Source organism: Phocoena sinus, chromosome 6 (genome assembly GCF_008692025.1).
Source record: "Phocoena sinus isolate mPhoSin1 chromosome 6, mPhoSin1.pri, whole genome shotgun sequence".
Classification (NCBI taxonomy): domain Eukaryota; kingdom Metazoa; phylum Chordata; class Mammalia; order Artiodactyla; family Phocoenidae; genus Phocoena; species Phocoena sinus.
The window spans coordinates 87290753-87313108 of NC_045768.1; the positions used below are offsets into that span (position 1 = coordinate 87290753).

General features: G+C 43.4%; 1 protein-coding gene across 4 annotated transcripts in view; it reads right to left on the reverse strand.

Moving 5' to 3' along the window:
* Positions 1 to 22356, reverse strand: part of PTCH1 (patched 1) — a 67732-nt gene that overhangs the window by 22320 nt on the left and 23056 nt on the right. For 2 of the 4 annotated variants that reach the window (XR_004350494.1, XM_032635983.1), the window contains exons 3-15: positions 16502 to 16691; positions 14805 to 14874; positions 14612 to 14703; positions 13043 to 13241; positions 12622 to 12743; positions 11657 to 11804; positions 10693 to 10824; positions 10116 to 10271; positions 9276 to 9374; positions 8625 to 8750; positions 3143 to 3261; positions 2114 to 2516; positions 1172 to 1481 (exon numbers count right to left, since the gene is read on the reverse strand). Coding sequence is in view for 3 of the 4 variants with exons in the window: in XM_032635983.1 (XP_032491874.1) it covers positions 1172 to 1481; positions 2114 to 2516; positions 3143 to 3261; positions 8625 to 8750; positions 9276 to 9374; positions 10116 to 10271; positions 10693 to 10824; positions 11657 to 11804; positions 12622 to 12743; positions 13043 to 13241; positions 14612 to 14703; positions 14805 to 14874; positions 16502 to 16691 (2166 nt within the window). In the remaining variant the exon portion in view is untranslated. Of the gene's footprint in view, positions 1 to 1171; positions 1482 to 2113; positions 2517 to 3142; positions 3262 to 8624; positions 8751 to 9275; positions 9375 to 10115; positions 10272 to 10692; positions 10825 to 11656; positions 11805 to 12621; positions 12744 to 13042; positions 13242 to 14490; positions 14704 to 14804; positions 14875 to 16501; positions 16692 to 22356 lie in introns of those variants that run through there. The other 2 variants (XM_032635985.1, XM_032635986.1) reach the window with 2 other exon arrangements.

Here is a 22356-nt window from a genome sequence, read left to right on the forward strand (position 1 = left end):
GACAGAAACGTACTGAAGAATTTTCAACCAAATTCAAGTTGTTTACCATTTCATGCAAACTCACAGGGAAACTGGCTGCTTAATCTTTACATACAAGTGTATTGACTTAAGACCAAAAAAGGCACTTAAATCTGTGTTTAAACAAGCCTAATTAAGTGGGAAATTAAGACAATCATTTGGATAACTTAAGCCAAAAAATGTTGGGGCCATAATTATTTGGGTATTTCAGTAAGAGTATTTTTGCTTGAATTGTGTAGATAATTATCTTGATTCTCCACTTTACTTTGCATGTGTCAACACAGAATAAATGAACAGATGTTCTTAGAATCACTGAATACATTCATATTCAGTCAGCAGTTAGGAGCAAGTTTAGGCTGTCTTTCTCTCCAGTCGACTACTATTTCCTAGAAAGGTTTCTAAGGGCAAGGTCAGAAGCTGAGAAGGCATTTTAAAGCAGAAATTGATTATTTATGATACACTATGAGATGCGATCAAGCGATTAAGCTTACTCCATACGTTAAGTCAAATGATGGTCAAAATACGGAATTTTAAATTATATTCACCAATGATGCAAAACGACTGATGTAGTAAGTTACAATTTGGCAGTGAGTCAGCCTAGAAATTCCATTAACACTTGGATTTCACTTGGTCACCAAACTAGCCACCATTAAAAAAAAAAAAAAAAAAAAAAAAGAGTACTAGAAGCATCCAGCTCCGTATTTTATAACCTACTTTCCCATTTCCTGCTTTAAAATGCCTTTCTCAGCTTCTCACCTTGCTCTTAGAAACATTTCTAGGAAATAGTAGTCGACTGGAGAGAAAGAAGGCCTAAAGTTGCCCCTAACTGCTGACTGAATAGGGATGTATTCAGTGATTCTAAGAACATCTGTTCATTTATCCTGTGTACTCATAAATTCTTACAGAAGTTCCTGAATCAGCCATTTGAACTGTTTGCATCGTTTTATAGGTAAAAACCAGATTTGGGAGCTGCCCCAGAAAGAGTCTATATAAGAATTTTCAGCAACAATCAGAAGTCAATGAAACATGTCAGTGTTACATTATAATCTAACACTTTAATAAAGTGAACAAAGGGAACTTGTAGAAGCTGAACACACCAAAGACCAAATGGTGAATGTTTACAAAGGACAAGGGCCCTCCAGCAGCATCTTACCTTGGAGCCAGTCTCTGAAGTAGTGCAGCCACATTTTGGGAAGCTGTTTATTTTCTTCCAACATGACATACTTCACATTACTGAAACTCTTATGAAGGTCGTAAAGTAAGTGCTGGATATTGGGGTAGTCTGCCTTCTGAGTGACTATATACATGTTGTAGAAAGAGAAGTATTTGAACTGTGCAGCAATAAAGTCATATTCTCTAGTTTCCCGAGGCACAATGTCTGTAAGGTCCAGCCCATCACGCACTCGGGTGGTCCCATAAAGGCTGACCCCCAGCAGGCCCAGGAAAAGGAAGATCACCACGACCTGCAACAGAATAAGGGGCCCGAGATCAGACCCGGAGGAACATAACCGACTCTCCCTTGACAAAGATGAGCTGTTTGGTTTATACCTCACTCTTACCATCACACTATCCGGATGTACAGTGTAGGGGTCGTTCTCCCAGAGGAAAAAACATAAAATCATGGTAATTTTTTTTTTTGGGCGGTACACAGCCCTCTCACTGCTGTGGCCTCTCCCGTTGCGGAGCACAGGCTCCGGACGCGCAGGCCCAGCGGCCATGGCTCACGGGCCCAGCCGCTGCGCGGCACGTGGGATCTTCCCGGACTGGGGCAAGAACCCGTGTCCCCTGCATCGGTAGGCGGACTCTCAACCACTGCGCCACCAGGGAAGCCCGGTAATCGCATTTTTTAAACAAGCTCATTTAGAATAAAATCTTTAAAATGCAAGGAGTTGCTGTAAATGGAAAGAAACATTTGCCACACAGAGATGCACTCCTGTAGAAGATGAGCTCATTAAAATGGCCTCGAGCTCTAAATGGACTGACTCCTTAGGAGGCCTGAAATACACCACATCCGAGGAAGCAATCTGATGAATTCCAAAGGCGCCTGCTCTGTTATTTTTTGCAGACAGTAGGAGTCTTCTGTTTTGGTAATTACCTTGGCTTTTGGTTTCAAGAGGAAAGGGGCATAGTGCTTCTCGGCAAAAGATGAGAGTGTCCACCTGCTGCAGGGGGGCTCAAGGCAGTGGAGGCTAGAGTCAGAGAACTGGGAGAGCAGGTCCCTCGTGGAGCTGGTGCTCTCGGGGCTCTGGCAGCTGAGCGTGTCCTGGGCCACGGTGACGGGCTGCACGGAGATCTCGGAGCGCGGCTCGGCAGTGGTGTAGTACACGTGCGTGTGTGGGTCGTACTCTGTGCGCAGCTGCACCGTGGACTGCATGGTGATCTGGGTTTCGTGGGCGAAGCTGTGGCTGCTGTAGGGGGGCGGGGGGCTGTAGCGGGTGTTACTGTGAGTCTCTGTGTAGGCCTGGGGTTCAACCTGAATCACTCTGCTGACACAGGGGCTGAAAGAGGGGGAAATACGTTGGAATGGTATACCGAAACAGGGAAATGGTGCTTTCATTTCTGCCAATGACTGACATTATTCACTTTACACCGCTCTGATTTAGGAGCCAAACATAGCACTGAACTCCACAAACACCATCCGGTTTATCTATTCGGACACAGACGTGAGTCAATCGAAGGAGGCCAAATGGATGGTTGATCCTGAATTTGGCTGACAGAAATCAAGTGACACGCTGATGAACCTCTTAATGCATAATTCCTTTAAAAAAAAAAACCCAAACCAAACCACCCAAAGGGTGATATGTTTTCCAGATGGTGGTTTTCAACCTTCGTTCTGCCCTAATCCATAGAGATACAACGCATTCCCAACAGTCAGCGATACGGGTGTGTGGTAAACAATGATCATGTGTATCACAGCCTCGGGGCTGTAAGAATGTTCAGTTGAGGGAGGCGAGAACCCCAGTGACTCCGATGTCCCCCAGAGGAAGCATCCTCTGTCCATTATCTGCCCTGCGTTCAGCACACTGTTGACTACGCTTCCTTCTAAGTTCACAGACTGAAAATTTCTCTAAACATTACCACTCTGCTCCCAACAAATAAAGGCCACAGGGGCCAGAAAATGTACCTTGTAAAACAGCAGAAAATATCCAATCTCCTGTCCTCACGTCGATACAAATCCATGCTGAGAATTGCAGGAAAAATCAGCAGAACCATAGCAAAATTGAATACCACTACTACAGCCGCCTGGGAGAAAAAAAAAAAATGTAGAGGTCACTAATACATTTCCTCCCAGTCAGAGGACTGCTTTGAAAATAAAGAAGCTTTAAACAAAATCTTTCTTTCACTTTCCTAACTGAGGTGTTTAAGCCTGAAATAGATGCTGGAGTTTCTCATCACTTTGCTTCTCGTCCTTTATTAAGAGACCATTTGACTAGAATAGAGGCCCCCATCATTCCTTTCCATCTCTAATAATTCCATGAGCCCATAGGGTACAAACACAGGAACTAAACTAAACCAAACTGACAAAGCAGAACAGAGAATATGCTTGAAATGTTTTACGTTCAGATAAAAAGAAACATTTTCCTCTTAGAACATTTCTAAGAGTTCACGTAGCCCTGATTTTACACTTAGAAAATTTATATATAAAGTGGATCGAGTATATCCAAATGTCACCTTTAAAACACAAAATAAAAATTCAAACACGTCCCCCGAGGTTTTTCATAGGCACATTCCAAATAGCCTCTGGAGTAGCCTGTGGGGTGTGCAAGCACAGTAACATAAAAGGTCAAGGAGAGTTAAGCAGAAATTCCTGTGTGTGATTCTAGTACGCAGAATAAATAAGTACGGATTCAAAAGTCACTCCATAACCTAGAATAAACACAGGGCTAGATTCTGTAGCGCTTTGGCAAATCTCCTGCTGACCTAGTAAAAATTACACAATTGGGCTGTTAATAGGGGAAAGTCAACAGAGGACAGTTGAAAGGGCTCTCCCGTACAGAAAGGCATGGAAAGCAGCAGCATGATGAAAAATGCAACTGGAGTGCTAAGTAACCAAGAAATTATCAGAAAGTTTTTTTTGAAAAATAAAAACTCTTACAAGGTTTTTCAAAGAACTGCTTAGTTCTAAAACCTTCTCAAACTGGGTAAATGTTTCAGGGTGAGAAAAGAAAACCCGATTACCACTGGTACCGAACAATACCAGAGGAGAGAACCTTGCAAAGGTCTCTGGATAGTAACTTGTGAATTTATGCTTGAGGTGAAATAGCAAGCCCAAGTTCTGGAGAGATGCTTTTTTCGATAATTAATTCCCTGTCAAGTCTACAGAACCAAAGAATAACCACGAGTCTCCTAAAAATGACCCAACCCCTCTCTTCTTCGTCTGCCTTGAAAATTCCTCATCAGTTCAAAATATATGAAACATGTTAACTGGCCACTCTAATGTATATAACGTAACTTTAAAGACCTGCCTAACACGTTATAAGCAAATCACTATTTCGACTAGAGGATTTATCTAAGAGGCAAATAGAAAAAAGAAAAGTCTGGGCAGCGTATTGGGTACGGAAGACACAAAGATAAATAAGACAAAATCCTGCTCTCAAGGAAAGACACAGCCAGAACTATAAACAAATTACAAGCTAGGCTGACAAATGTTGTAATAGAAGCATGCCAGGGTTCCAGAGTGGCTCAGAGGAGGGGAGCATGCAGGTGGGGGTACACGGGGGTGGAGAGTGGCCAGAAAAGGTTTCTTGGGAGATGGAGAAGACAAAAAAGGATTTGGGGAGGACCAGGGAGGAAGGATGCATGGAGGAAATCCGATAGGCCGTGTCTGAGTTTAAAAGCTATGCAGTACTGCTGGGTTTAAAATTCTGTTGAGGGAAGAGAAAGGAGGAGGAGTGATGGGAGGTCAGGTAGTTAAGTTACACACGATCCGTTCGATTCTCACAGCAACCAGGAGGCAGACGTTAGTCCTGCTGTCGACCCTTTACCTAATAAAGACCCGTGGTGCAGAGGAAGGTCACCTGCCTGAGGCTCCCAGTAAATCGGATTCAAACACAGGCTTGATGCCCCCAGCCCCCAGCCCAGCTGGGACCCGGGAGTTCTCGTTAGATCTGATCACCTCCTGAAGGGACAGACACGGGGGCAGGGTTAGGATTCCTGACCAATCAGAACATAGGGGAGAATGCGTCTGATCCTCAAGGGTTTTCCAGGAAAACTTAATCTTGGGGGGCGGGTGGAATCCTGTCAGCTTTTCTTTTTATTACAGTCACGCTTAGAATTCAGGAGTGTAATTGCAGACAAGAAACTCTGGGCATCTCATTTTGAACAGAAGTTCCTGGGGATGAGGGCAGAGACTGTGAAAAGATAAGCCACGCAGGTGTATACAGGTGGCCCAGACGTTGCGGCCAAAACAACACTGATGCTTTCTGCCATGGCTGGGGAATGTATCTGATACCAGCCTCATCCATCAGAGAAATCTGATGGGCATCTTGCTTGGTCTCTTTGTGGCGGAAATGGAGAAATGAAAGAAGAAACCCGAGGTAGCTTCCCATCTAAACTTACTGTCCAACAGCTTATCACATATATAGGTAGGACATTTACTGATGAGAAAGTTGTAGAACTTCAACATCCTCTACAGTGCACTGAAATAATAAAAACAAACGGCAAGGATTTCTCAGTAAGAGAGAAGTGTCACTGCTAGAGCAAAGAGCACTTGAAGAAATTTCAAGTAAATGTGAAAAGATGACGGGGATGATCCTGCACCGTCAATCAATTCTAATCGCGGTGCTTTAAGGAAATGTCCCATTCCCCCGCAAAGCATCTATGGGTGGCCCCACTGAGACACTTGCAGAGCAGAGAGGAACTGGCCCTGCCTAGAGGGGCCCTCGTCTAAACCCTCTTACCATTTGGAACAATAAGGCATTCTGTTCTGGGACTTTTCATTGAAGAACAAATACCATTCAGTTACCAGCAAAGCCCCAGTGTAGGGCATTCGTTTTCAAAGAATTATAAGCAGTGCCACTGCTTTCTGGTATAGAGGTGGCATTTGGACAGATGGATAAAGATTGACAAGGAGGTTTCTTTGGGAAAGAAATTCTATTTATTTTGGCAAGGTTACAAAATTGGAAAGGCTCCACAAGGAAAAATTTTAACGTGGGTTTATTACTGGACAGAACCATTTTGGATATGTCTTTCTGATGCTTAATCTAGAGTATCCTGAAAATACAAACGAACACCCAAAGTTACAACTTAACACAGTCACTAACGTAAAGAGAAAATATATAATGGTCAATTTCAAACGTCAATACATTTTAAAGGGAACCAAGTGTAAAATTTCTGATGGCTACTGCAAAAATCATGGCATGCCCTTTTTTCTTAAATTTTCTATTCTTCTTTTTTACTTTTTGTTTACTGAGAATGAACCAGTATCACAGGAAGCCATTCTCTAGCAAATGAGAACTTCTAGAAGCTCTAGATGCAATTTCTAAAGTGATACTCCAGTGCCTTGGAATAGAAATGCAAAACCAACAGTGTTCATTTCATCTCAGTAAGGTGCTTACCTTGGGAGAACTTAGCGTACCGGATTTTCTAAAAGGCGTTAAGGAAAACTCATGTAGCTTTTCAGACTACCACACCATAGGATATCATTAAAGGACAGTATGCCTTGATGAATTATCAGTTTGTACTGAGACAGGAGAGGAGAAAATGAGAGAGAGGGACAAGAAGAAAAGAAGGAGCGTGAGGTAAAGCAGATAAAGAACAGCGAGGGAAGAGGCAGGCAGAGAAGGACAGAGGCAGGAGGGAGGGTCCCACTGTTAAAAGACTCTAGAACAGTTCCTCAGTACCAGGATCTGCTGTATACGAGACACGAGCAGGCTATCAAAGGGTGCTGCACACGTGCATGGCTGTGCAAAAGGCATCCTAAAACTTCAGTTGTACCAATAAATTAGTGGGCATCTTTTATTTACCTTCCGTATTACTGAGCACTTAGATATATTTTCATTTTCTTTGAACTTTGGTCCCACTTTCAGATTTAATGTATTCATTTATTCACTCACTACTTCTATTTCTAGTTTCTATATGTTTATAATAAAATAAGCTTCTTTTAGTATTTGTCTTTTTGGGGGGCCTGCTGGTCACAGTGATGGGTACAAAACCTTACACCAAAGAGTAAACAAGTCTAGTGTCCCAAATGCAGTAAGATCACTAGTTGCTTAGGCCTTTATCGGTAATTAGTGAAATAAGATTCATATCGGAAGGCTAGAAAAGAGCTGAGTGTGTTGACAAAAATATAAATAGAAACCTAATCTATGATTTGTCAATTTCTCTTCCTGGTTACAATCCTTAGAACCTTTTGGTGATTAAAAGGAGTAAAGCAGTATGAATAAGCTGGATGGATGTAACAACAGTTTAAAAAGTGACATCAAAAATAGTTCCCTTTAAAAACCTGGCCATCTCATGAATTACTATCGCATTGTAAGAGAGGAGGAAGAGGGAAAGCCACTGCTCCTTTAATCTTTCTTGGAAACCAGTTGGAGCTTTAAAATTTGAATTTCATTCACGAAACCTCAATAATATCCTTGAGAAATCAAAACCCTAAACCACTTCAGGCTTAGGAAGACCACGCCACAAACTGGGCAAGTAGCCTCCTTTATCTGCTGCGTTGACCAATTTCAGGATTTCCCACGAGTTTCAAGCAGCTGAAGAGCAATGCCAGTACTTTACACCAAGCACAGAACTGACCATAGCTGCATCCCCAGTCGCGGGAACTCTCCATTCTTACAATTCATGTTAGCTGGCTCTTTGGAAACATATCTCAGAGGCCTCTAGATATGAAAGGGCCTGGTTTGGAAGGAAAGGACAGAACAGTGATGGACCAAATTGCTCTGCGCAAGAAAGGGAGAGGAATTCTGTGTTTTCTTGGGTAGCCTCAGAGTCCGGTAGGGAACCAAAAGGAAGGAGAAGAGGGGCCAGGAAGAACAAGGAAGGAGAGGTGGCAAGTAAGGGCTGGCCAATCCCTCCTCACACAGTGGGGAATCTAACGCTCAATTTTAAGGTATGGCCTGGCCTGGGCTACACTGCAACCTCATCCTCGTATCTGTGAAGTCTGCTCTGTGCAGCGGCTTTGTGTTGGGGGCTGCTTTAGGGAAATCAAGAGATGGTAGCCAGCAGGGGAAGGGGGTGAGCACAGAAACTGAGAGTGGAGTTTAGAAGCAGGGACGAACAAGAGCTGGCTGCACCAGGGCCCAATCCAGAGGACTCCTGATTATCTGGAGTACGGGCTTACAGGCGTCCCACACGGAGTGGCCCTGGGCCATGAGGATACCCCAGGCCTCAGGCTTCTGAGCTATAGGGCTTTAAAGGAAAGAAAGAGCCCTAGAACTTTCTTTCAGAGGGAGTGTCAAGGTTATTGCTTAAAGAAGCATCCACCCAGAAGAAAGAGTCCCCAAAGCTGGCATGCTGCTTTACTTCACGGTGGTAGTACTGTAAGCACATCACTGGAGAAAAGTAGACCTGGAAGGCTCGCTGCTAAGCGCAGCGCTCACAGATCCGCCCCCCCCCCCCCCCCCCCCCCCCCCCGCCTCCGGATCTAGTTACTGGAAACTCACCTGCAGGGAGAACGCCCGCAGAGCGGGAATCGGGATCAACGCAGCCATAAAGAAGGCTGTGACGTTGCTGATGGATGTGAGGGCCACGCTGGCTCCCGTGCGCTTGAGACACTCCCCGGTCCTGTCCTAAGGATGAGAAACCACAGTGCTGAGAGCTGCACAGGGCGGAGCCCCTCAGACCACAGACTGTGTGAACAATTCAAATACGTGGCAAAATCAGACAACTGGTGGTTTACAATGCTGACGTGAGGGGCTAAGAAAGGGATATCTCTGCCTTTCCCTCTAACACCAACACTGAAATTCAAGTTTTCAGTGCTATCTACACAGTCGTGTGTTGTTCATGGTTATTACTACCCAAAGCACAAAGCTGCAAGATAATGACTTAAGTACATTTTTAATATGGTTAAAAAGGGGCAAGGAGAAATGCGAACAAAGTAACCAAAAAACCCAAAGAAACAAACGTGCGCTTTGGAACAAGTCTCCTGAGATGCTTTTAACTTACTTTACTTATTTAGAGTCAGTCACGTGTCCATCTGACTTGGGACTGAAATATTTACTGGGCCAGATTGAGAAAAGTGGAAGGACAAACACTCAGAAACAGAGAGGGGCTTCTGCTGTCCTCAAAGGTTTCTTCTTTTGTTTTTCTATTACCTCAAAAGGGATCCTTTTATTCTGTCCTGTTTCACTAAATGCATGCGCCAGAAGGAAGACGTCATCCACACCAACGCCAAGAGCAAGAAATGGCAAAACCTGTAGTGAAGACACAGCACAGTGACATTAGACACGTGCGGTCCAGTTCTGAGAATTCTACAAAGCCATTTAAAACACTGCCACCAGCACCCCAAGGGGCTTACCCAAAGGATGGCTTACATGAACTCATGTGAAGGATTTAGTTTTATCTGATAGTTAGACCCCAAAGTCTAGCAGTTGTGGCTCACAGTAGATCTTGTCCATAACTATTTCTAAGCTCCACATACAATAATTTTTTTTAAGTTAACAAATGAGAAGGAATTATACTCCAATAAAGATGCTAAAAAAAAAAAAGTGAGAAGGAATCTAACTCATTTAAAGCAGTGGTTCTCAGAGCGCGATGCCTAGACCAGCAGTGTTGGGAGCTGGCTAGAAATACAAATTCTCCACCCTCACCCCAGACGGACTGCATTAGAAACTCTGGGGATGGGGCCCAGCAATCAGTTTTCACAAGCCCGCCAGGTGATGCTAATGCATACTCAAGGTTAAGAACCACTGCTCGAATAAATGATCTAAATTCCACTGATAAATGAAGCATCATCTCTAACTAATCAACAAGCCCATTCAGACCTGCCACTGTCAAGTGGTCCATTTAGAGACAGCACCCCCCTGAGAAATGGGGCATCTTAGCGGAAAAGGCTGGAAGACCCTTTAGGTGACATGGACACACTGGAGGCCAACTGGGCAAGCCCGGAGAGGGGTGTTTGTCAATGAACAGCAGACGGATGGCTCCTTTAGTACCTGAGTTGTTGCAGCATTAAAGGAAATCCCGATCAATGAGCACAGGCCCAATCCTGCAGCCACTGACAGTGCAACCAACAGGACACCAGCCAGCCCCACGGCACCCTGGGACTTGGAGCAGTCCCAGCGCAGCATGGTTAAACAGGCATAGGCAAGCTACAAGCAGAACAGTTGGGCAGGGTGGTGGGGAGGTGAAGGAATGAAGGGGAGTTGGAGGAGGGGGGAGAGGAGGAAGGGGGAGACACAAAACAAAAGCCAAACATTAGAATGTGTAAAGATTCTAATGTTTTCCCCCACCCATCACCCCAAATCAAAAGGTAGAACTTATTAAATCGAACAACAACAAAAATTTACATTACAGACATCATACGAAATGATACGAGTCAAAGATGGGCCAACTGCAAACGGTAATAAATGCTTTACACGACCACTTTTTAAACCGTTACGAAGCCGAGCTCTCTCTGTCTTGGATGCAAGTGTGTGTTAAGAGCAGTTAAAAAGCAGGGGCAGTCATGGAAAGGTAAAAACTAGAAAACAAAACAAAAACGCCCCCTGGGAGAACTGAATTGATTGTTACCATCAGTAAATAGCCACTGGCCACTCGGATGACGCTGACGTCAGAGAAGGACTTGAGGATGTCGTCCAGGGTCGTCGTGGTAAAGGAAAGCACCTTCTGAGTGGAGTTCTGAGCGACGCTTTGATGAACTACCTGCGGTCAGAACGCAAGGATAAATTCCCAGATGGGATTAAAGCTGCGAGGAGCTTCAAGAGCACAGTCCTCTCAGGTGACATGTCCCCTTTACCCAACCCCCACTTTTGTCTGATGCCTTGAAAAGAGCTCTACATGATTGGGGTTTGAACTTGGACTAACGCTGAAGGACCTGAGCCTGGGACAATGAAGGCTGTTGCTAATCAAATGAGAAAGTGGTGCTGTGGTGAGCCGGTGAGCCTGTGTAATTGAGGTTCTCTCCGGCAGCCTTATTTATGCTATGTCTGAGACTACTCTTCTCCTCTCCATAACTCTACGACTGATTTGTGGGCCCATCAGCTCCCCCCTAATCCAAAACAACTCGTTCTTAGGGGCACTCCTCCCCCTCTTCATTCGCTGGCCACTTTTAAAAGGTCACATGCAGCTCAGTAGAGGTCACTGCTTGGGAAACAAAGGCCAGCTCCTGTCACATGACCTAACCAAGGGGACTGCAGCTGTGAACAGATTCTATGCCTTGCTAATGTTTTCCAGACACCTTTTCTTGCTAACCAAGTGTTTTTTTTAAACACGGTTATGCCTTAGCTCTGGGGTTCACAATTGGTTACTCAAAATGTTTCAGGGCATCACAATTAGAATTAGCATCACCCAGATAGTGAGGTTTTCAATATAAAGAGAAGGAAAAAGTTTTCATTCCCCCCAAGTTCCCAGCATTACAATCAGTTTTGAAAATAAATTCTAATGAAAACAATGCTTTAAAACGTTAAAATGAAGTATTTAGTAACTAAGGGGTCTGTACTCAGGTTCAAAGGGCGTCAGAAGGCCACCCATTTACCTCCACATACGTCCTCTGCCAAGCCTCCAGGATGGCTGCTGCCTTGTCCTCGTTCCAGTTGATGTGCGAGACATACTCATAACCCTTGAAGTGTTCGTACATTTGCTTGGGAGTCATTAACTGAAACATGGTCTGCAAGGCGTGGGCACTGTGATGGGGTGGAAAAGGCACACCATCAGCATCCCCAGGAAGCAGCTCTCACTGTGCAAAATCCCCACCGAGCACCCCCGACTCACTCGCAGCCATTCTGTCCTACGTGAGCACATGTTTCCATTAAAATGGGACCTGGATGGTTATTTTATTTAATAGATTGATGTACCATATTAAAGGTGTAACCTTACAAACCTTTTACAGATACACCCCCAAATTAAATTAATAGGCAATTTCCTTTCTCAGTTTCTAGTCAACGAAACAGGAAGGGTACTGGAGTAGATAGCCTGATCAGATATGCTGGGCTCAGCGGTGCACGCTTGCTTGTGCAGAAATCCCAGACGACAGCTCTCCCGAGGGAGAAATCTCAGACGGAGCGCCCGACACTTGACGGAGCGGAGTCCACAAGTGCACAGAGGATAATTCTTATTTAGCCGTCAGTCGTTGGTCTTTCCCTTTAACAGTCTGTGATGGAGTTCAGCTCACATCATTTAACTCCACGTGGTATGACCAATTCCTCTTGCCTACTTTATAGCTGCCCCGATTTTCTACATCATGGGTAGATCTTCTAAAATCCTACAATCACTAACTACAGTCTCGATGAAAATGATAAACCTTGAAAAATTCCCCATAAGGTGCTTTTTTGAGCTGGTCTAGTCCACTAATATTTCCTAGTATTCTATTACACCAGACAGCTAGCTAGGGTAACAGTTAAGTATTAATACAAATACACTTGCAGACGTCAGAAGGGAAGTGGTTTCTGAGGAAAGGACAAAAAATAGATGGCTTGGATTTTCCTCCGTGTGTTGGATTACCTGACAAGCTTTCCAGTGCTGTTCTTGACTGTGCCACCCACAATCAGTTCCTCCTGCCAGTGCATATACTTTCTGGATAATCCATGACACCCACCATTCAAAACAAGGGCCATATCAAGAGGCTAAAAATAAAAAGACAGCCTCATAATTACAGGAATTAGTAGGCAGGTCACATGCCTTGTTAAAATCCAGTGCATTAAGGGCTTGTTTGTTTCAGTGAGAACATTAATAACAAAGCTAATGAGAGGCGTATGGCAAATCTTACAGCAAAATTTAGCTCTTTAAACAAACTTAGTTCCACAGACCAAAAAAGTCATTGAGAATGAAATCTTAAAAATAAAAATAACAGAACTAAAAATGGGGGCAAATAGCAAGTTTTTCTCCCTTCCCCGCCTGAGGAGCAATCAATGGCTGTACTTACTTTGGTTGCATTTTTGTTGGGGGCTGTGGCAGGGCAGTCTGGATCAGCCGGATTGAGGCAGGGCCGGTCCATGTAACCATGACCAACTTCAGCCTTATTCAGCATTTCCTCCCAGCTGTCCACTTGATAGTTTATTTTCTTTAACTCTTCTAGGAATTCCAAAGGGTCAAAGTTTGTCCACTGCAAAGGAGGCTTACCTCTGCGAAAGAAATTAGGAGGCAAGACAATGAAAAAGAGGCTTCCAAGCCCTTAGTAAAATAACAAGACTGAATCTACTGCATCTGGATTGTATGACGCTTTCTGGGGAAACAACTGTAATTCTGGGACCTTGGCACCAAAACCAAATGCTCCTTTCCAGTATACCTATATGCAAACCTAAGTCAGGAAAATAATTCATGAATGAACATGGCAAACAGAGAGCTTATAAATTAACAAAGGTACCAAAGAATCTTAACTTGCTGATATAGTATATTTAATACCTAACACCCAAATTAGCCAAATGGGTGCTTCTAAGCATGAGACTGAGACCCAAAATTAAGGCGTGGGGGGCGCAGAGGAAATCACAATGTCAAATTAGCACTTGCCAGCCTAATAAATGCTTTGTAAATGTCATCAATCAAAATATTTGATCTCCATTACCTTTAATAATCCCATACTTATGAGCTCTCTCTGACAGCCTGGCAGTCAGCCCCACGAGCCCCCTGCTGCCTCTGCCATCACCGCCATCAAGGCCACTTCCCCCCACACTCACTTTTGAATTTGTGCTGCTGACAGACCAGAAAGGCTTTTGGCTGCCTGTTATGTGGTTCAAACCACACTGTAGCTGCTTAACCAGGCTGAAGTCATTATTCAGAATCTCCCAACCAGAAAACACAAAACCCCTTATTTCCCACCTAAAACTGTACACTGAAGGTCAGGGTATGGCCACTGCAAATTGCTTTTGCAGATATGTGCAAGCTAGGAGAGAAACAATAACCCAAGCAAGCACTAACTCTTGCATAATTAACTGAAAATGTCTACACTGATTAACAATTATTCCTTAAACGATGCCGTGTACATAATATTCAACTGCTAAACTGTGAAGCATCCCCTACCATGACCTTCAAAGATAGTGGATTTCCCTCTTAAATGCCATTAATGTGATCCAAAGAAAGGTCAGCATTTCACTTAACAGGAAGATCTTGAACTTCGACATGTACCCACTAATAAATTCTCTCCTTAAAAAAATAAGCTAAACCTACGTTAAGTGCTTGGTGTACAAAACTGCAAATATTTTAAAGAGTTAAAAATCACACATACTCTGAAATAATTTGCATTTTATTTGCATATAAATGGGCTGGTAAAAGTGAATGAAATTTAATGATGCCTACAGAACTTTTTTTGAAAAGAGGAGAAACATTCTGCCGAAGTGCCCTCTCCCCCAACTATTCACTCAAAACATGCACATGGAATTTCAATGTTTTTATTTCTTGTCCAAAACTGAAATAGAATAAACAATGATAAGGTAACATCAGAAACATTCTAGAGTTTAGAAATCACAGACATCAGAAAACAAGATCACACACTTACAGTAGGTATGCTGTCCCAGACTGTAACTTCGCCCCTTCCCAGAAGCAGTCCAAAGGTGTAATAATTAAACAAGGGTAAAGATATTCTATTATCTGTCAAAGGTGAAAAGTATAGGCCACGCATTAGGCTAATGTATACCACTGGGCTATTTGAGAATTTTTGAGAATTTTTTGCAAACAGAAAGAAAATATACCTGATCCATGTAACCTGTTTCTGTGATAAGTTCTCCAGATTTATAACACAAATGTTCCAATTTCCATTGCCTATTAAAATAAAAAGCAGAGACAAAAGTTTCTTATAGTAATAAAGGAAATGTGTGCAAAATCAGAACTACAGAACATACAGAGAGAACTGCAATTTTGATCACTTTTCAGTATCTGTCAAAACGAGCAGAGCTTTGCCAAATGGATTCAACAAGCTTGCTTTAATGAATAGATAATACTCAACTGTAATTAACATGTGGGGTGTTTATGTAAATGAATGCTACCCAAAGTACTTGAAAAGTCTTGTTTTCTTAAGTGTTCTCCCAATAATCTTGTTTACACCATTAATCTGCTTTTCCACATACATTAAACAACTTCAGGGCAGATAATTCAGAGTCGAATTATCACAAATTCCAAATAGGTGGGGACTAAATTAGTAAGGTTTATATATAATGTATTAACATATATTGAGGTGGGAAAATATTACTTTTTTTTTTACTGGTAAATTATGTCCTTATTAACAGAGTGTTCAAAATGAACTTTCCTGCTCTTAACCACAAATGCTATAAAGAACATTACCAGGTAGATTGGTTTCCCACTTTACATTCTTCTATTCTTGTCCTACAGAAATTATATCAAATATACTGATCAACAATTACCTATACTATCCATCGTCTATTATAGCATTTTGTTATCCCTAGAAGAGTGCTATATAAGCCCAGGCCTTCCCAAGTGTATTAGGGAAATGAGTCTAATTTGAAAAAAGAGAAAATTAGGAAAAGGTGGGGATGGGAACCCCAGGAAAAGAAAAAATATAAAACTCCTTCTAGACTGCTCTGTTTCATTGGTCTCCTTTTTCTTCTATTAGTCGTCCAAAAGAACGTTCTGGACTTCGCCCTCTTCCTTGTGGAACCTTCCCATCCATCCCTCAGTGCCCCGCTGAAATGCCACCTTTTTGCTAAGCTTTCTTTGATCAGTGCTGTTGAAAGTGACCTCTTTCTCTTGAACCCCAGAGCAATGCTGGTCGGCTCTCCTTCTTGACACTGGAGCACCTGTAGGAGGGACTGCCTGTGTTTGGCTTTGTACATGCTTCTCTGTATTGTCTTTCCTCTCCCTAACTTAGGCTGTGGTGGTTTCATTCCAGAACTCCTCCTATGCTTTTACTACATCCACAGCATTGCTAAATTAGCTACAAAGCTAAAGGGTAGTATTTGGTAAAGGTGTGTGAATCCACCTTACTCTGCCTACCTGTCCCCAGGAATTCACCACAGTGGCTCAACCCCCTATTTTTTGGTGACACATACCAACCGCTAACATCTGTAATGAATATAGTAATGAGAAGTAACTTCTTTTTCTTTCTTATTCTTTGTGAGGTGACTAAAGGCAATTCAAAATGTAACCGTTCCAAAAACAGGTTAAGCAGTGAAACATCTTCAGGACGGTGGACAGCCATCCAAATGGCTGCTTGAAGGACCATACTCATTTGGGTACAGTGGCAAGATACTCACTGAAAACACATTATAAAGTAATGTAGTTCACATGTCACTAAACTTTAGAGACAAATCAAGATTTTAAAAAGCATTTCACGAGAAAACTGTTTGAACTAACACTTCCGCTGTATTTCCAGGGCAACTTTATTTGCTAAAACAAAGGGGTCTAAACCAGCAGCCTCTCCCCACCACCTTACCTGTTATACATATATACATGGACCCGGCTGGCCTGGAGCGCCGAGTCCAGGTGCTGTCGGAGTGCCTCCGTGGTCAGGACATTAGCACCGTCTTCCTTGGGGGTCTGGATCATGAGTTGAGGATTAAACATAGCCTCTTCTCCAATCTTCTGGCGAGTGTAATTTAATTCACGACTTACTCGCCCACCAACTGGTAAACACGTACAGGTTTCAATTAGAACAGCAAAATCCCCACAAATTCACATTCTGTTACCTCACTAACAGGAGCAGGGTACACGATAAATGAACTCTGGTCACAGAAATGTATGGCTGATGTCTAAGGGGTAACATTCACTTTATTATAACTGGCAACGTTAACCCTACCAATAACAAACATATAAAAAATACTCACTAAAACCTATTAACAATGGTCCTGCCTGTCACACACGCAAACCTAATGCATGCGTGCTTTGTGTACCTTCTAACTAACACACCATATGTATAAAGGGGGAGGGGGAAGGAAAACTTGAGACACTTTTCCTTGCAGACCAGACCAAATACCCCTGTTACAATTTCTTTCACTTGTATAAACAATGTGCCCCTGCAGCACATTTCAAGATAAATGGCTTCAATTTACACTCTTCTCCTAAATAATCTGGCAAAGGTAACAAGGAAATGTTTCTTCTTGTTGGAAAAAGAAACAAGGAAAGGTGGCAAATGTGTATTTAGCACAAAACTTGCCAGGAGAAGATAAATAATGTGATTTATGTCAGATGCACAAGGGGAAATCCCACTTGAGAAGAACCAAATGTATCAGCCATGGCTGTCTTGGGAGGCCCTGGAACCTGCTCTCTCAGATTCACCTGGTCAGCGTCCAGAAAGCACAGGTGCCAGGTTCTGAGTCACCTGGGGGCGGGCTGCCTGTGTTCTGGAAGCTCCCCTGGTGATTCGGAACCCCTGCCCCAGCTTCTCCAGCAGGCGGCCGAAGCTGGGCATGAGAGAAGCCAGCACAACAAAGCACGAGTAATGTTGTTACTAAAAACTGCTTTTTTTGTCTTCTTCCTCGGGTTCTAGGCTGTATTTCAATCAGGGTTTTAGAACACGCCAAGCTAAGGATGCTGCACTGTCTGGGACATATGGAGGGAAAGGAGTTTTACTTCTCAACAGGGCCCTGATGGGAGCTGTGAAATGAAGCTCTGGAGAGGCTGCTTTGATTCAACACGGCGAACGGTAAGGGCTTTGAGGGAAGGCCCGCAGGGACAGCTAACAGAAGAGAATCCTCGAGCACCCTCACCCCTACACACTCCAGTTCCAAAAGGCACTGCAAGCTGAATGTTTACTGAAAAGCAGGCCTTCAGTTCTATCTTTTAGAAAGAACCCTCAGGGATCATCTTAGCTTTCCCACGAGGAAGAGAAATCCTTTTTCTTCAAGTTTAGTATTCAAGGACATAAACATTTGGTTTGAGCAAGTAAATAAGTACTGGGAACAGCGGGTTGTTTAGTTCTCTTGGCATATTTTATAAACAAGGGAGCAAGCTAAAAAGCAAATAATGCCCTCATTAGGAAAACTAGTCCAGATTCGCAGACTGGCAGAGTCATCTGTGCAGGTTCACGCAGATGGCCAAGGCCACCGTGGAACTCTGTGAGGTGAGGTTGAACATACTGTGGTGCGTTGGAGAGACAAGAGGAAGAGGGAGGGGAGGGGGAGAGGGAGGGAGGTGAAAGAGGAGAGAGAGGGAAATGATCATTGGCTATAAAAACTATTTAGATGCTGCGGAAAACTTTGGCAGATAGCCCAGGGAACTCCTGAGGCCCCAGTAATCAGTTTGAAGTTAAAGACCATAGGAAAAAATAGGAAACAACTTGCAGCAGACCCTGCATTTACATAAGGCCATAGGCCTTCTCAGGATGCTACATAAAAGCTGCCTGCAGGCAGGGTCTCGCTCCTTCTGGCAGGAATCACTATGTATTATGTCAACCAATTAGTGAACTGAATCACACTCAATCCACATTCTCTAGAGAGAGAAAAGCTGTTTGAGGTCCCCACCCCCCCACAAAAAAAGCCAATTATTAGTCCAGAGGTCACTCCTGAAGAGCTACAGAGCTGCACACCAAGGAGCTCCAAATAGGCTTTTTGAAGAAAAGCTCAACCCCTCCTTTCTTCTGGCTATCAGACATCGATGCCCCGTGCCTATCAGTCATCTGTACCTGCCTCCTTAAGCACTGGCATAGCACGTGACTTCTCACTCATGCTGCTTACAAAGTCGTAACGCCAGGTGAATTCAGACCATGAGGTAGAAACAACCACCACCAAAGCAGGACCATAGACCTCCCCGCGGCCCGCTGCCCCCCGGCCCCTGCCTGCCCAGCAGAGCGGCTGCCTACAACTATAACCAATAAGGTGATGACCCAGGAGAGAAGTGCACACAGAAATAAAAACCAAATGCAAGGTTCATGCTGCTAAGAACTAACTCTTCTAGACCAATCTCATAATGGTTCGATTAATTTACCTCAGGGGGTTTCAGAAATGATGCTATTTCCTACAAGATATAAAATGTACCTCAGGGATTCCATAATGTCACCTTTTGAGAGTTTTCAAGATGTATATTTAAATAAACACCTATATTTTAATAAAGGGGTACATTTCTCACATCTCTAGAATTGAAACCTTTTTGTTCTTCCACCTCTTTACGCTAGTGATAAATGTGAATATTTTGCTAACGTGACAACCAGTTTCAACGAAGACAAGACTATTATCATTGGTAGATCTAGCAACTAGAGTTGAAGGATCCTGAATTCTAGTTTCCACAACCAGCTATGCTGTATCCTACTTTTGAGTACTGTTAAATTAGATTTACTTTTCCATATTACATGACCATAGTTTACTTAACACTTCATCTTTTATAAACAAATATGAATGTTTCTGCAAAACTATTCAGTAACTTTTTAAAAAGTTTAGTTGATATCCACTTTCTCTGATAAATAGTTGTAACATGACTCATTCAGCCAGCAAGCATTTGTGGGGTTCATGCTATGTGCTGTGTATTGGGGTGTGTGGTAGATTAGACAGCTCCAAGAGGCTCGCTGGCCAGTGAAGCAAACAGGCAGTACACAAGCAAACCAATGTGGTAGTTTCATGGCATGACAAGTGCTATGGAGGAAATCAAGGTGGCGATGCCATGTGAGTTACTGGGTGGTGGGGCAGGGGAAAGGCCACTTCAAATGGAGTTGCCAGGGAAGACCTAAAAGGAAGAGATACTTATGTTGACCCTGAAGACCTGGGGAAACAGCATTCTGGCCAGAGGAACTAGCAACCACAAAGTCCTCAGGTTTGGCTTGCAACAGGGAGAGAAAGAAGGCAAGAGTGGCTGGAGCTTGGTGAGACCATAATCGTGTCATTCCCTTGGTTGCACTGGGAGACTTAGCTCCTTCTCAGGTGGACCTGTGTCATAAACTGCACAGCACTCATATGCTCTTACATCAGTATTCACCCAAGTCACTCTAGAACAAGCTACCAGGAACAGAAATCCTTCTGGACAGGGCAGTTTTACAGATTCACTGACTTTTGCGACTCTAGCAAATGCCTATCCTACATCACAGCTGAGTGATGGCCCCGAGCTGTTCCTTATCTTGCTGTCTTCCTTACCAGGCAGGAGTGTGAAGCTATGGTCTCAGGAAGCCTTTTCAAGTACTGAAATTACAGGTGTGGTTTGGGGGAAATTGTTTGCTCCCTTCTCTTTACCATTATCAAGGTCAAAGTCCTTTTTTTTTAATTTTTATGTTGTGTGTTTCGGAACAGCTGTCTAATAGCCCTTTATTTTTTAATTTTTTTTAACATCTTTATTGGGGTACAATTGCTTTACAATGGTGTGTTAGTTTCTGCTTTATAACAAAGTGAATCAGTTATACATATACATATGTTCCCGTATCTCTTCCCTCTTGCGTCGCCCCCCCTCCCACCCTCCCTATCCCACCCCTCCAGGCGGTCACAAAGCACCGAGCTGATCTCCCTGTGCTATGTGGCTGCTTCCCACTAGCTATCTACCTTACGTTTGGTAGTGTATATACGTCCATGCCTCTCTCTCGCTTTGTCACAGCTCACCCTTCCCCCTCCCCACATCCTCAAGTCCGTTCTCCAGTAGGTCTGTGTCTTTATTCCTGTCTTACCCCTAGGCTCTTCATGACATTTTTTTCCCTTAAATTCCATATATATGTGTTAGCATACGGTATTTGTCTTTCTCTTTCTGACTTACTTCACTCTGTATGACAGACTCTGGGTCTATCCACCTCATTACAAATAGCTCAATTTCGTTTCTTTTTATGGCTGAGTAATATTCCATTGTATATATGTGCCACATCTCATATTTATGAAATACCACACAGTCATTTTTGACTACTGAGCGGAATGACCTGTGAGGTCCAGCATTTGTGATACAGATGTAGGTATACAGCCATGTGAACAGTGGTTATTACTGTGCAGTGGTTTTTGAATAATATTTACTCACTTTACTTTTGGGGGTTTATCTCTATTTCTTAATCCTTCTGCAGTAAACACGTATAATTAAAGACTCCTGTGTGACAAGAAGAGAAAAACACGAAAGCTACTTGACTGGCATCTGAATTAAAAACAAACTAACTGCAAAAATATTATGCATCTCTATCATATTCTGAAGTCCTCTGATGTTTTTTTTCCTTCTTCCAAACCGGAAAACTGTAACAACAAAATAACAACCAAGCTTTTTGAACAACACTCAGGAAAACTGTTACTTAGGATCCCGGACACAAAATAAACGTTTACATGTGTGTGGTGCTTTGCACTTGCAAAGCCCTTCACACTCATCATTTACTTATTTTTAAACATTTTGCTTACTGCTACTCCCCAGTCAAGATGGGGCAAGGTGGAATGGACAGGCAATGGGAACAGATATCAGAAGACCTGGGTTCTGAGTCCCAGTCTTACCACCCGAGGCACTGAAATCTGGGATACAGTTGAGTCTCAGGAACCTTCTGCGTAAAGTGGAATAAAAATGATACCACTGACCTCACAGGATGGTGTGAGCACTGACAATTATATGAAATTTCCCAAACCCTTAACCAGGTGCCGAGCAGACATCCATTCATTTATTTGTTTAGTGCAGGGCATGCATCATCACCCTTATTTTACAGAGCAGGAGACAGAGCTGCAGAGTTTGGGTGACTTGCCCAAGGTTATCAGCTGATACGAGGTGGAATCAACCTTTAACTCTGAGCCCAACTGTCCTGCAAGCCTCAGGGCTTCTGTGCACCAGCTGAGATTATGAGTTCAGGCGCGCCAAATGACACATACCGGACTACGTAAGCTCACAGATAAGAGTTTTCAGAATGCACAAAAGTATTGCACAGGACAAATAACTGGTATCTTTATTTAAAGGACAACAATGTCGCCTCTCAGATGGTTCACCACCACTGAAAAGACAGGTTTTTTTTCCATAGGGCCCCATGGGCAGTCGTAGACAGGCCCCATCTGCCTCTGGTCCTCAGAGGTGCCTGTCTTAGAGGGGGCAGAGAGAATGAGGGCACACAGGGAACAAGCAGCCCTAAGCCTCTTTACCTACAAATTCTGCCATTTTGTTTTCCAGGAATCGGAGGCTTAAACCAATTCTTCGAAAGAGGCAGGGTAAAAAAAAGCATCACTTCTGCTGATCCTTTCCTCTGCGAATCAAACCAAGTATAGTTTTCCAGGGTGAAGAGGGGCCAACACAGGTAGGAAACCATTCCGCTCAGGGGTCCATACCCCCAGGCCAATGGCATTCCAATCCATGGTAGACACCAGACGGTCCCCATGATGTTCTGCTGGATTGTTCCTCAGCACGGCCTTTCACACAGAGCTTAATAAA